This window comes from Hemicordylus capensis, chromosome 3 (genome assembly GCF_027244095.1).
Source record: "Hemicordylus capensis ecotype Gifberg chromosome 3, rHemCap1.1.pri, whole genome shotgun sequence".
Taxonomy (NCBI): Eukaryota; Metazoa; Chordata; class Lepidosauria; order Squamata; family Cordylidae; genus Hemicordylus; species Hemicordylus capensis.
The window spans coordinates 319547892-319563329 of NC_069659.1; the positions used below are offsets into that span (position 1 = coordinate 319547892).

General features: G+C 41.2%; 1 protein-coding gene across 1 annotated transcript; it reads left to right on the forward strand.

The window, feature by feature from the left end:
- Window positions 1-103: 103 nt before the first annotated feature.
- Window positions 104-14709, forward strand: TM4SF4 (transmembrane 4 L six family member 4). The gene is made up of 5 exons (XM_053304498.1): window positions 104-565; window positions 1077-1166; window positions 5747-5883; window positions 10833-11022; window positions 11612-14709. The coding sequence occupies exons 1-5, from the start codon at window positions 395-397 to the stop codon at window positions 11627-11629; spliced, it is 606 nt and encodes a 201-aa protein (XP_053160473.1). The 5' UTR covers window positions 104-394; the 3' UTR covers window positions 11630-14709.
- Window positions 14710-15438: the final 729 nt, after the last annotated feature.

A 15438-nucleotide genomic window follows, 5' to 3' on the forward strand; every position in this document is an offset into this window, starting at 1 on the left:
CAATTCTCCATTACTGGGAGGGGTGTTTTCAATCATCCATTCCAAACCACTGACGGTCTTGTCCACATTTGTAGAATATTAACAGAGATCTCTGGTTGTCATGGTAAAATCAGAGGTTGGTCTGAACATAATCTCATTGGAGGGGTGGGAGAAGAGATGCAGAAAAATGAGATAATGACGACGTGTATAAATAATCAGAGCACTGGGTTTCCGGCAGACTGCAACCTCCAGCAAGGAAACCACTCCAGGGCTGAATCCAAAACATTAGGGTGAATTACACCAAGACGGTCTTGTTAAAAAAACACTGAGTGATTCCAGGACATTTTTTCATTCTTCTTTTGTGAAGTCTGCAATATTGTTTTGGATTGCAATATTGTTTTGTGAAGTTTGCAATATGTGTTGCAGAGAGTGTGCAAAGTGCCTTGGAGTTATTCTAATTCCTTTGGCTGTCCTGTGTACCCTTGCCAATATCTTGCTGTTTTTCCCTGGCGGAAATGTTGAAACCAGTGAACATATTACAAAAGAAGTCTGGTGCTTTGGAGGGCTCTTGGGTTCTGGTGTACTGGTGAGTAGGTCAAATGTCATATTCTCATTTTGTCATTGCTCAGACTAAAGGATCAGGATTTGAAGAAGTTTTACCAAAGACATGGTGCATGCTGTGTTGCAAATGAAGTTGCCAGTTTATTCAATAAGTAAGCTGGAAATTCAAAAATGACATAAACCAGGAAAGATTCAATGTGTATGTAAAGTTGCTCCAGTAAAGGATATCACTGATTGACATTACCTCTTTTATATACTGGGACAGTTACTGACACATGCTAGCCTTTTTTCTTTTTCTTTTAACTTGGAAGTAAGTCCTAGTATTGGATTTAGCAGTGCTTACTTACAAGTAAACATGATTAGAAATACATCCTTGGACAATGCTGTAGTGAGCCTGGTGAATACATGAGAGTAGACCTGCTGACTGCAATATGAATATTCTGCAAAAAGATATATGAAGTTTCAATTTTCAGGTTAAATGACACTAAGCTGGTAATTCTCAGGCCTCATCAAATTTTATTTTCTGCTGTCATCAGATGGTGTTTCCTGCCTTGGTTTTTTTGGGTCTTAAGAATAATGATTGCTGTGGCTGCTGTGGTAATGAAAGCTGTGGAAAGAGATTTGCGGTAAGTATAGGTCTAACCCCCAAGTTATATCTCAGGTGGAAATATGTTTGTAGCTCATCACTATGCAGACAGTCAAATTTCAGCCAGTCTAGGACAAGTTTGCCACACAGACTGCATCTGATCCCATTCTGTACAAAGACATTCAAATTAATTACAGACATTTTTATTTCTTGGGGGAAATAGATTTTTCTGACCTTTTTAATTGGCTAAATAGTTCATGGTTTACATATGCGTCTCCATCCCATGACGGCATTGTCTGCTTGACCCCTGAATTCATACATCAGAATCATGAGAAAATGCCGATAACCTTTTGCTTTTAATATATCTAGTTATAGAAGTATATAAATTTTAACTTCAAATTATGTGCATGCCTGCTTTCTTGGAAACCCATTTAGACATTACAAATGCATATATTTTGCAATGTGTTATACAAACTCCCAAATACTATTCTTTTGAGAATATCAAAAAGTCACTGGCTATTTTACTATTTTACAAAACAGTAATAAAATACAAAACTGGTATATTGTCAGCCAAATAGATACTCTGGACTACTCAAAAATGGTATAAAAATGAGATTCCTGAGAAGTAATTTGAACTAGGGTGTGGTATGTTGTGATGTGGATTCATGTCCCAGCACTGATAAAACTCTTTCAGGAAAAATTCATATGAATATGATGTATATTTATATACTGCTTTTCAACAAGCGTTCATCATTTATATGAATTTGCCCATGCAGTCCAGCATGTTAACTCCCAAACAAATCTCACTGTGTCTCATGCAGCTTATTCTCAAGTAGGGCTCTGAGTTTTATTGGAGTGCTAGGAAAGTTTAACCCTTCCTACCATGATGTTCCCCTGTCTAAATCACTCCCGTAAAGCTGCTTTTATTCCACTGTGGCAAATGTACCTGTATGTTTTCTGCTGCATAGCTAAAGGCAGGTTCTATGGAGCATGAGGTGGTATTAAATTGCGGCTGTGTCTTGTCTGCTTTGGCTATTAGTCTTCTTATAAAACACTGTATAGACTTAAGTTAAGGTGACCAAAACAGAGGCGTATCTAAGGGAAATAGCGCCTAGGGCAAACACTGAAATTGCGCCCCCTGTCCAAGCATCTGACACCCAGCTTTCAGATAACTTTACCATAATATCAGCTGAAAAATACAAGTCAAGCTCATTAATCTTTTAATATTTCAAAAACTATTTAGCAGTGGACTTAGCCAGACCAAAAAATGCTGGAAAACTACAAATTTCAGTATGTGGGGGCTCATGAAATGCCCAAATACTATGTGGAGATGTACTTGGAAAACTAAACAGAAGTGCCTGTCTAATTCTCTACTATGCATTGTAGCATCACCATTACATAAATGTTAAAAATCAATGGAGAATTTGACTTTTCCCAGATACTCTGTAAATAATTAAAGGATATGCAGAGTAAACTGTGTCACTGCTTGGAATATATTCTAGTCTTTCAGAAAGACAGTTAAAATGAGAGAAAGAGAGCAAGAAACTCCCAGTGGGCCTTAATATTAAGGGTTTCACACTGATTCAAAGACAAGCTCACCATTAATAGCCATATTAGCAAGACATCACATTTAACTCACTTATCACAAAAAGCAAAGTAAGAGCAAATGAATACAATCCTAGCTCTTAAGCGTCAGCTTAGTATTCACAAGCCCTGATTCTCTGTACATAGTGCCAATCTGAATATGTGTACAGTGTCTTATATTATATTATTATTATTATTATTTTTACCCGTAGCCCCTTTGGGGGGCTTCCTAAAGGCTGGGGGGGTTGCAAAGATTCCCCCTCACCCCGCTGGCCTCTAGGGCCTCGCAGGGACCATTTGAGCATGTGCAGTGGCCGTTTTTAAAAATAATCTTTAAAAAAAAAAAAAGGCCACTGAAAACAAAATGGCCACCGCGCATGCTCAAATGGCCTCTGCAAAGCTTGGCATGACCTAGAGCCTCACAGAGGCTATTTGAGCATGCACGGTGGCCATTTTGTTTTTGGCAGCCATTTTTTTAAAAAAAATTAATTTTACAAAATGGCGCCCCCCCCTTCAAGTGGCGCCCGGGGCATGTGCCCTGCCTGCCCTACCTCTAGATACGCCCCTGGACCAAAATCCATTCAATGTAGGGAGAAAAGTGGAGCTACTTGCTGACTCTTGCCTGTATATCTCCAGTGGAGAAGACTCAAGTTGGCAGTGCTTTTCTTGACAGACTGTCCTGTAACTTTGTGCTGTATGACAGCTAGAAATGCAAAAGGTGCTTCTTTTCCTGTCACTGAAATTCTCTTACAAGCAGGATCTGTTGCACTTTTCAGCATCCTATGAATACAAATACAAATTCATCATGGGGTTGATGAATGCACAGGAGCCTTTGTCAAGAAAGGAGGAGGCAACCCTAGCAGAAGTTACCATATTTTCAGATAGAGGCACAGACCAGCGGAAATTAAAGTGGCATTAGTTTTCTAATAGTGCGAGCAGTAGATCAGTTGAAATTCTGCCTGTCATGCTGCTATTAAAAATACTGAGCCTCACTCAGAATAATCCCACACTGCACTGCCTTACAGATCAGGTATGCCATCTTATGGAAAAACTAAATCATACTTGGCAGCATCCAGACTGGATAGTCATGATTAAACATCATTAAAATCAATGAGACAAGTTAGTTATGACTAAGAAGACACATTAATTTCAATGGGATCTGGTAATTAATAACTTACATTCCATTAATTTAGTCACAACTAACTTGGTCTGGATGCTGCCCACTACTTCTGCTTTCTAGAATAAGTAGTATTAGCCCTGTGGAGTCTGGCTCCACTCATTATCATTATCATTATCATACAATTATTATAGTTTTGAGTACTGTACTACAAATATTGGCTCATAGCACAAAGCAAAGTCCCTGTACATTGCAGAGCAGTAATCATTGTGTGATCTACTTTGTATAACAATGAAGTATATCTTTTATATTTAAAAAAACCCCTTTCAAAGTCCAGGCAAATAGTTGCAAAAGGGCAAATGTATTTGTTCAAGGGTTGTTGTATGGTATGCTTCTTTGGTACAATGCTGTAGTTACTGGGATAAGGGATAAACAAAGCATACCTTTCCTGGACATTGGGGCTGTTTTCATAACTGAAAGTAGGGTAGGAGCCATCTTCAACCTGGGTAGGATGATTCCCCCCGCCCCCCGCTACCTCAGTAAAAAGCTGAGGATGGAATCTGAGTAGGGTGTGCTTGTCCCACCCAGCGAGGGCTTGACAGACGAGCAAGCTCCTTGCATCCATCCATGCGTGAAGCTGAGTGCACTAAGCACCTACTCATTTCTACTTAAAGGTGCCTCCTGCCGCCCCCTCCCAGTGGCGCCCACACCAGCTGCCTCTGCTCTTTTCCTTATATCTCCACAAGTAAATGGGCTCATTCTCTTTGTTTAGTTTCTAAAAGCTGAAAATTCATAGTAGGAGCTTGCCAGGCCCCTATAGGCCACTTCCTTTCTTTTTGCTATGGGACTGACAACTTCTGGGATTATTGAACGGAATCTGTTAGCATCTGGAAGTGTGATAGGGTCACGTTTGCCCGGAAGAAAGGGGTATGCAGTCTGGGAGTAAACAGTCTGGGACATTTGGATCCTAACCGCTCCCTGGCGGCCCAGGTTGAGGCGGAGGCCAGAGGTGCTTTCTATCCGCTTCAACTGATATGCCAGCTGCGTCCGTTTCTTGAGATAAACGACCTCAGAACAGTTGTACATATGCTGGTAACCTCCAGACTTGACTACTGCATTGAGTTCTGTGTGGGTCTGCCTTTGTACATAGTCCAGAAACTGCAGTTAGTACAGAATGCAGCAGCCAGATTGGTCTCTCTAGGTCGTCTAGGAGAGATCATATCACTCCTATATTGAAAGAGCGACACTGGCTGACGATAAGTTTCTGGGCAAAAATATAAGGTTTTGGTTATAACCTATAAAGCCTTAAACAGCTTGGGCCCTGGGTATTTAAGAGAATGACTTCTTCGCCATGAGCCCTAGCACCCATTGAGATCATCTGGAGAGGTTCGTCTGCGGTTGCCACCAGCTCATCTGGTGGCTACTCAGGGACGGTCCTTCTCTGTTGCTGCCCCAAGGCTTTGGAATGTGCTCTCTACCGAAATAAGAGCCTCCCCATCTCTGATAACTTTTTAAAAGGCAGTTAGGACACATTTGTTCACCCGGGCTTTTAATTAGACTTACTTTTTTTAACACTGAGTTAAATGTTAAATTATTTTAATGTTCTAATTTGGTTTTTGGTTTGTATTGTTTTATGGTAAACTACCCAGAGACATGGGTTTGGGGCGGTATATAAATATTTTAAATAAATAAATAAAAATAAAATTTAAAAACATTATGTGTCAGAGAGCCCCACTCTTGGTTTCTACCAGGATGTGATCCACAAGGTTGGAAAGCTCCATGGCTTTGGCTATGGTGTTGGTGGCGTTGCTTCCTCATATGCTATTTATGGGCCATAAACACTGTTATGCTGTAAACACCAGCTGGATGATGTACGATGGACTTTGACTTGACCTCTCCATTTCTCTTGATTCTGACAGATGTTCACTTCTATAATATTTGCAGCAGTGGGAGTTGTGGGAGCTGGATACAGCTTTATTGTTTCAGCAGTTGCTCTGAACAACGGCCCTTTGTGTTTAATGGAAGATGGGTCGTGGGACTATCCATTCCAGAATGGGTAAGATATCTGTAAACTATTTCACCAAATAGCAAATGGTGGGGCAGGGAGAGTGACATTACTCTAAGGAAGGATGTTTCTCGTCTCTATATGTCATTCTGAAGTACAGTGCTTACCAAACACATCACCTGATCACTTCCAACTGTCAAAATGTACCCAGAGGAATGCAAGATACTCCAAAGAGTAGGCATTCACATTTCTAGCTGGTAATAGTAATCACTCCATCCTGAATTCTGGCAGTGTGGGTGAACAATGCCAACTGAAACCATAGTTTGTTGCCACAAATTTGTTTTATCCTGTTAATTTGACCATATTGGTGCATTTCCTGAGGCATGTGAGAATGCAAGAACTAGGTGTGGATTTTTATTTATTTATTTATTTATTTATTTATTTATTTTATATTTACATTTTATATCCCGCTCTTCCTCCAAGGAGCCCAGAGCGGTGTACTACATACTTGAGTTTCTCCTCACAACAACCCTGTGAAGTAGGTTAAGCTGAGAGAGAAGTGACTGGCCCAGAGTCACCTAGCAAGTCTCATGGCTGAATGGGGATTTGAGCTCGGGTCTCCCCAGTCCTAGTCCAGCACTCTAACCACTACACCATGATGGCTCCTCTGCCTATCATAGTTTCAGTGAATCATACTGTAAATAGAGCAGTGCCACCAATGGAGCAGTCATACTTTTAAAGTTTTGTTTATCCTTTCTTTAGAAACTAGACAATTGTTGCCAATAGTATCAGAAACTTCAATGGGCTGGATTTATGGCCCAGCAACGTTTCATATTGAGGAGATTCTACAGATTCATATTACTTCTAAGGTTGCAATCGCATTTCCCCCAGCTTTGGTTTTGTGCCTTTTAACAGACCCCTTGACAAAAAAAACCCTAACTACAATAAGTAGAACTCTTCCCACCATTTTCTCTCCATGCGAAAAGAGTCGCCCACTTAATTTCTTTCTTTAAGAGACAGAAGCAGGGTCACAAAAAACCAACACACACCCAGTGACAGTCTTGTTCACATTTTAAATGTTAATGGATGCCATGTTTCATAGGAACCCCTGCTAACTGGATAAAGAGGCACCTTATAGAGTTAGGACTTCCTTATGTATAGCAATAGCAATAGCACTTACATTTATATACCGCTCTATAGCTGGAAGCTCTCTAAGCGGTTTACAATGATTTAGCATATTGCCCCCCAACATTCTGGGTACTCATTTTACCGACCTCGAAAGGATGGAAGGCTGAGTCAACCTTGAGCCCCTGGTCAGGATCGAACTTGTAACCTTCTGGTTACAGGGCGGCAGTTTTACCACTGCGCCACCAGGGGCGTTTAGTAGGGGGATAACAACTGTCCCTATCCAATCCAGCACAGCAGCCTTTCAGTGGCTGTTGCTGGCATTTCTGTTGTGTTTCTTTTTAGACTGTAAGTCCTTCTGAGACAGGCAACCATTTTCTCTCCCTTCCTCATTCTTTTTGTTTTGTGAACATTTTGTTGTTTGAAATATTATTAATGATATTTAGAATTGGTAAATATTTTACATTAAATAGCAGTTGGGCAGGGGAGCAAATACATTACAGTTCCAGGGAGGATTTTCCTTGGGGAAAGTAAATGAAAAAAGAGTTAAACTTTGCCTGCACCATGAGGCCTGATGTGAGTTTATATTCCCCACAACTACATTTGGTTCAAAACCAGACCTGGAGAATTCCTAGCATGTGATTCTAAGATTCATTAAAATTGTTGTAGGGAAAGGATTTTCCAAAAGCACGGGTTATGGGCACCGAGCATGAGAGAATTGTAATGACAGAGATCAAGGCTCACCAATATGCACATGAGTGCACTACATCCACAGTACCTCTGAAATAGAGGTACTCTATTTATTTATTATTTCTCTGTGTAAACCACCCTGAGTCATTTCTGAAGGGCAGTATAGAAATTGAATTATTATTATTATTATTATTATTATTATTATTATTATTATTATCATCATCATCATCATCATCATTATCATCAACAACAACAACAACAAACAACCCCTCTGTTGTTTGTAATCACCATGACTCCACTTTCACAAATACTAAACAAAACAGGCCTTGGATACCAAATAACTAAAACATCAAGTAAAATAAACCATCTGCTCTACATGGACAATTTGAAATTTTATGGCAAGTCCCAGTCAGAAATTGAATCACTCCTAAACACTGTCCATATATTCAGTAGCGATATAGCAATGGAGTTTGGACTAGACAAGTGTGCTGCATTAATAATGAACAGAGGAAAAATAAGAAAAACAGAAGGAATAGAACCGCCCAGTGGAAGCAAGATCAAGAACCTGGAAGAGAAAGAACATTACAAATACTTGGGCATTCTCCAGGCTGATAACATCGCACACACTGAAGTTGTGTGTGAAGAAAAGAAAAATTGGAAGTGAATATATCAATAGAGTTAGAAAAGTCCTAAAGTCCAAACTTAATGGCGGGAACACCATACAAGCCATAAACACCTGAGCTATAGCTATTATCAGATACAGTGCAGGAATAATAGACTGGACCCAGGCAGAGCTAGAGACGCCAGATCGTAAGACCAGACAGGGGCATAGCAAGGTTGGAGTGGGCCCAGAGACAAGATTTTGAAATGGGCCCCTCGCTGATATACACACACAAACACACTTCGCAATATATAGTGCACTCACACTCACATCCCCATTATGAATAGGGTGATTATCTAGTTCACAGGGAAATCCAGCAGGAAATTACAGGGGGTGCAACAAGAATTTCCCCCATAAAAGATTCCACCCCCATATAAATATTGGGGCTTGGATTTTCTCTCTCTTGCAAATGCACTATGCCAGGTGGTGTCAAACTAAAATTTGGTGGTGAGCCAGATTAGATTCTGATGCACCACTGGTGAGCCACACATAGCCTTGTGCCCATCTCACACCACCTATCTTCCTCCTCCTCTCTGCTCTTTCTCTCATTCCTTTTCCTTTTCTCCCCCCCCCCCCACTTAAATTAGCTGAATTCACTACTTTTTACACTAAAATACACTCAGGGAAAGATTGATTAAAAAAAAAAATTAGAAGAAATTCATAACATACCTGCTAATACCAGCTTTTTGCATGGAAAATCCTATCACTCTTCCTCTCTCCCTTACAAAGGTGTTGCTAGGTACTTAAAAGATCCAGGGAGTGCAACGTGGTTGGGCGAGGAGTCATGTGACGTGCCTCTTGGGGGGGCCCTTGAGGCACTGGGGCCCCGAGACAACTGTCTCCCCTTGCCTAATGGTAATTACACCCCGGAGACCAGGAAAATAATGAACATCAATCATGCTCTGCACCCCCGCAGTGATGTAGATAAGCTATACCTCCCTTGCAGCTGAGGTGGAAGAGGAATGCTGCAAGTCCATCAAACAGCAGAGGAGGAGAAAAGAGGCCTTGGGCAGTGAAGAAGATGCACTTAAGATGGTCAATAATGAGAAACTATTAAACACCAATGAAACAAAGCAGGCCTACAAGAAAGAACAAGTCAAGAACCGAGCAGAAAAATGGAAAAATAAGCCACAGCATGGTCAATATTTGCACAATATAACTGGAAAATCAGACATCACCAAGACCTGGCATTGGCTTAAGAATGGCAACTTGAGGAAAGAAACAGAGGATTTAATATTGGCTGCACAAGAACAGGCACTAAGAACAAATGCAATAAGAGCAAAAGTTGAAAAATCAACAACAAACAGCAGGTGCTGCCTTTGTAAAGAAGCAGATGAAACAGTGGACCACCTAATCAGCTGTTGTAAAAAGATCGCACAGACTGACTACAAACAAAGGCATGACATGGTAGCAGGGATGATACACTGGGACATCTGCAAAAAATACAAGCTACCTGTAGCCAAAAATTGGTGGGACCATAAAACTGAAAAAGTTGTAAAAAATGAAGATGCAAAAATATTATGGGACTTCCGACTACAAACAGAAAAACATCTGCCACACAATACAACCAGATATAACTGTAGTCGAGAAGAAAGAAAAACAAGTCAAAATAATCAACATAGCAATACCAGGGGATAGCAGAATAGAAGAAAAAGAAACAGAAAAAATCACAAAATACAAAGATCTACAAATTGAAACTGAAAGGCTGTGGCAGAAGAAGATCAAAACAATCCCAGTAGTAATTGGCGCCCTAGGTGCAATTCCAAAACACCTTGAAGAGCACCTCAACACCATAGGGGCCACAGAAATCACCATCAGCCAATTACAAAAAACAACATTACTGGGAACAGCCTATATTCTGCAAGGATATCTGTAACAACAACAATACTGATAATAAAATTCAGCCATCCCAGGTCCTTGGGAAGGACTTGATGTCTGGATAAAACAAACCAGTCAATAACACCTGTCTGACTGTGTAAACAAGAAATAATAATAATAATAAGTGGGCATAGTTGGGGTAGATCCAAAGCTGGAATCCTAGCAAATTGGTACTGGCAGTGGCAGCAAATTGCATTGGCAGTGGATAAATTTGTGGATGAGACTGTTCCTAAGCCACACAGTACCTAGTGTTAGATTTTCTTTCTACGGCTTCTGAACCTGATATTCCTTTTCTGACAAGCTTAAGATCCTTGAAGTTCAGCAGGCAGAGAAGGTGAAGGATGGAGAGTTCCAGCCCTTTTCAAGGTCCCACTAACCCTGGCCAGTGCCCCTGGTGATCCCATGGTCTACAGCCATCAGCAGACTTGCATCTTAGGACCCAAGTCCCAGATTTGACCCACATATTGCAATGGAAGCCACTGAGAACCAAGCCCATCCCGCTGTGCATGGCCGTGTCCTTGAGATCTGTTACTTGGTTACACAACCCCCTATAAAAGTGAGGCAAACACAGAGTGTAACAGAATGTTAGAAACTGACCTATAGAGAGAGAGAAATATGCATAAAGCTTTTATTCTTTTTTGCACAGAAACTATCTCACAAACCACAGTAGCTGGAGTACGTGTCATGCACCCGAGTCCATCGTGCCTTGGAATGTATCTCTCTTCTCTTTGCTGCTGGTCATGAGTGTTATTCAGTTGGTGCTCTGTGCCATTCAAGCTGTCAATGGACTCCTAGGCACACTCTGTGGGGACTGTAAATGCTGTGGATGTTGTGGGGTAAGTTTTGCTTGCATGGGTCAACAATGCATACAAGTACTTCTGCTCCCTTTTCCCTATGTTCTTATTCTTGGTATAATTCTCCCCCATTCCCACCCCACTGGTAAAAATAGGTTTGAGAACTTTTCTGTTGAAGAGTGGTATAAATGAAACAACAAGCTTAATATTTTCTTTTTGTTTATTTAAACAAAAAGAAGAGACTGAATAAATCTTTTGGTTCAGATGTCACGCAGTTACAGCCTAGCTCTGCACAATGCCTTAGGAGTGCCTGCTCCCCCTCCATTCCCACACAAGTGTTTACCTCCAATTTAGGTTTTTAAAAAACCCCAAGATCAGTCATGAGAGCCAAGCTCGCCAGTCTTGGTTTATGTTAGCCTGTTTGCTTGAAATAAACTGCAATCTGAAACCGAAGTTTGAACTGAGACACAGATCCAGACTTATTTCACACAAGGAAGTTATTATTCCTAGCAATCAACTTCATGGCCCTGGTTTGAATTTAATTAATTGTTTAATTAAGATCCTGAATTCCTGATGCAAAGTATTACTAATACCAAACAACCTATAACTTTGTTTTTCTCTTTTCTTTTAGGGAGATGGAGCTGTTTAAAGCATATGCAGACAACATAAATTGCCTTGTGCACTGTAAAGAATATCCTTCCAGGTGTTCCCCTTGATATGATGGGCCTGGTGCCTTTTCACACTCAAAGCAGGTCTGGAACGAGGGGCATTGGTTTTCCTCCTGTTTACAAGCAGCCCTGACCACCTTTCCCACCAACTGAAATTTCACTGCTCCCGATGAATCTAGCAGCTGCTTTGATTATAGCATATTTATTTTTGTAATAAGTTCTTTTCCAAGACAAACTCTTTGGACAATGACTTTTCTTGCTAAATAACCTTCTGACAGAGGAGAACAGGCGGTGTATATCACAAATGCTGAGCCTGAGCCTAAACTTGGCCTGCCCTACATATTCTTAGGGAACTAATCCCCCTCCTTCCTTCTTCCTTCCTTCCTGGTTCTTTCAAAGCAACAGCATCTATTTTCCTTCAAGTTCTCCCAGTCCACACACTCACTTAGCCTGCAATTTTTGGCTACTTGTGAGGTAACCTTTGTATTGTAGGTTACCTTCATGCAGTGCTTTGATCTGTCACTTACTACATGGATACAGGCAGAAATCAACATCCAGCCCATCTTGAGGAAATCAGAGTTAGATTGAGATCTGCATACTCAGGGGATCCTTTACTTTTGATTACTGCACATCAAGCAGTTTAGCAAAGGCAGCTTTTCTGTCAGCAACATTGCAGCAACAAGCAAAGCCACGGCTTCTGGACCTTCCCTGTCATGCAGCTATTAAAGGCATGGAGTCTCCTTTGAATTGCCCTGAATTGCTAAGGGGCTGCTGCTGTTTGGATTTTGATTTTCTTTTCTATGCCTTTAATGGCAAACGGGCATGAAGAATTTCAGCAGGTGAAGTTTTTTCCTGGCTTGGGCAAAAAAATATGGGGGAAAGTTCACCTGCTTAATTTCTTGGAGTTGGGCTGACTTTCAAGATACAGAAATAAAGCCCAGAAAAAAAGGTCACACTCCTAGTTGGGCATCAGAATTCATATTTGAGAGCATCTGCAAATACAATTCCAGCTATTATCATCACTGACCTAGGGTATAGCCCAGGGCTGCTCAGCTTCGGCCCTCCTGCAGATGTTGGCCTACAATTCCCATAATCCCTAGCTATTGGCCACTGTGGCTGGGGATTATGGGAGTTGTAGTTCAAAAACAGCTGGGGGGCCTAAGTTGAGCAGGCCTGGTATAGCCCATCCTGGACAAAGACACTTCTCTCACATAGGTATTGGCCTGTCCTTGCTTACAGACAGTCTCCTAATCCAAGGGTTCACAAAATTGAGTCCGCAGATGTTCTTGGACTACAGCTCCCATAATCCCTGGGGATGATGGGCATTGTAAACCAATAAATCTTGGGACCCAAATTTGAGAACCCTTGACCTAATATTAAAAGGCTGCTGACCAACAACAACAAAATGTATAACAAAGAAACAAATACAGGGACCCTGCTACAAACCTCAGTTCCAACTCTGTCCGAATCTCCACTCAGACAACACCAATACATGACCCAATAATAGCTCTATTCACACATTATGTTCACCATAGATATACACTTATTTGCATGCATTATATTCAGGTTTGTTTTGTTTGTGAGATAGTATTGATGTGAGAGATGGATTTGAATGTTCATTGCTGGGAAACAACAGTGGATTTCCTCTCCATGCCAGGAAAAGATTCGCCCACTTAATTTCTTTGTTTAAGAGACAGAAGCAGGGTCACAAAAACCCAACACACACCCAGCGACAGTCTTGTTCACATTTTAAACATTAATGGATGCCATGTTTCATAGGAACCCCTGCTAACTGGAAACCCTGAATTTGAGGGGGCCTATGTCCCGGTTCACTTTTTAAATAAACATAGGTATAGTCTTTCACACAAACACATGTACAAGCGTATAGATCCCTGTATGCATGTCTTAATAGGGCTAAGGTCAGCGATACCTTCAAGGGCTGATTCATTTACTCATCTTCAGTGTGATATATGTATTCATCAGCCTGTTGTGCCCTTCTGTGTCTATATAGGTGAAACAGGTCAGTCTCAAGGAGAGCTGGTCTTGTGGTAGCAAGCATGACTTGTCCCCTGAGCTAAGCAGGGTACACCCTGGTTCCATATGAATGGGAGACTTGATTTGTGAGCACTGTAAGATATTCCCCTGAGTGGATGGAGCCACTCTGGGAAGAGCATCTAGGTTCCAAGTTCCCTCCCTGGCATCTTAAAGATAGGGCTGAGAGAAATTCCTGTCTGCAACCTTGGAGAAGCCACTGCCAGTCTGTGTAGATAATACTGAGCTAGATGGACCTATGGTCTGACTCAGTATATGGCAGCTTCTTATGTTCCTATATGCAAAATAATAAATGGACACACATCAACATCAGAAATGTCAACAGAAACCAGTGGGAGAATATTTTAACTTCCAAGGACACTCTGCTGCAGGCTTCAACACTACTTCAACAAAAAAAATTTAGAGGGAACTCTGTCAGTTGAATTAGAATGTATAATGAGACTTGATACCATCTCTGCAGCCCTTAGTTGAGACAACGATTTTTGAAATCACATTACGTAGTTAATTAGCATTGCTAAGAGGTTATAACACCAATTAGTACTGTTGTTAATTGTCACCACATTTCTGTGTAGTTTTTTCACCTATTCATGACTAGAACCCTTGCATTTCCTGCCATTTGACACCACTAGTTTTAAATCTTTTCTCTGTGTGTGTGTGTGTGTGTGTGTGTGTGTGTGCGCGCGCACGCGCACATACCTGCGTCCTACTGAGGTTTATAATTAATGCATATGATGAAGTGGACTGTAATCTTTGGAAGCTTATGCTACAATAATTCTGTTAATCTCTAAGGTACCACAAGTCTCTCAGTTATTTTTGCTGCTGCAGCCTAACACAGCTACCCCTTTGGCAGTTTAAACTATTGTCCTTGATTTATTTTCTGCTAATGAAGCTAAAATTCTGCAGACCAGCACCTTCTGCCCAGAGAGTTATCTGTAATATAGTAACATTAAGAGACCTTTGTGCTGAAAGATTTTCTGAAAAGAATTAAAGTGTTTTCTTTTTGTATAAATATTCTCTGTGTGGTAAATATTTCGATCAGGGGTTTTCCCTCTCTTGAGTATGAATTGCCTGCCTCAGCATTCATTTCCAAAAAGAAATAGTCTGACTAGATTGCCAAATTAACCACAGCATCTTATCATCTCCAGAACGTTAAGCGTTTTGCCCCCACCATAGACTGGCAACTCTCTCCTGCTCTGTCCTCAAACCAGCATGGGCTAGTGATTTGCTGGTCATCTGTGTGGTCTGGTCAGTCAATCCCATAAATGAGTGGCCTTTGTGACTCAGGTTAAAGCCACAGCTCTGCACTTCCCAGCAGGCAGGCAGGTGGGGTGGGGTGTGTATGCCAAAAATCCTAGGGTCAGCCCTGACTGGTTCAGATGTTAAAACACACTCATCCAGACCCATATCCCTAAATGAACATGAAAACCAAGGACGTCAACAGCCTGATTCCTTATTTTTCATTGCTGCAGCCATCTCAACACATCTAGCAAGCCAATCAGAGTTGTCCAGTTCTGCCCCTATGTCAAGCACACTCTTCCTAAGTTTAGCCCGTAATTCAGCCCTTTTGCTGGCCTCAGCTGTAGCTGTATTAGATTCCACAGCTTCAATGCCCTATGCAAACATATGCAGCTGAGTGGCTGGTGAACATTCAGAAATATTTGGATAGCCAACAGTTCAATGGCACCAGCAGAGAGGCTTGCCAACTTCTAAGAGCAAATCACACAGCAAACGTAGATGG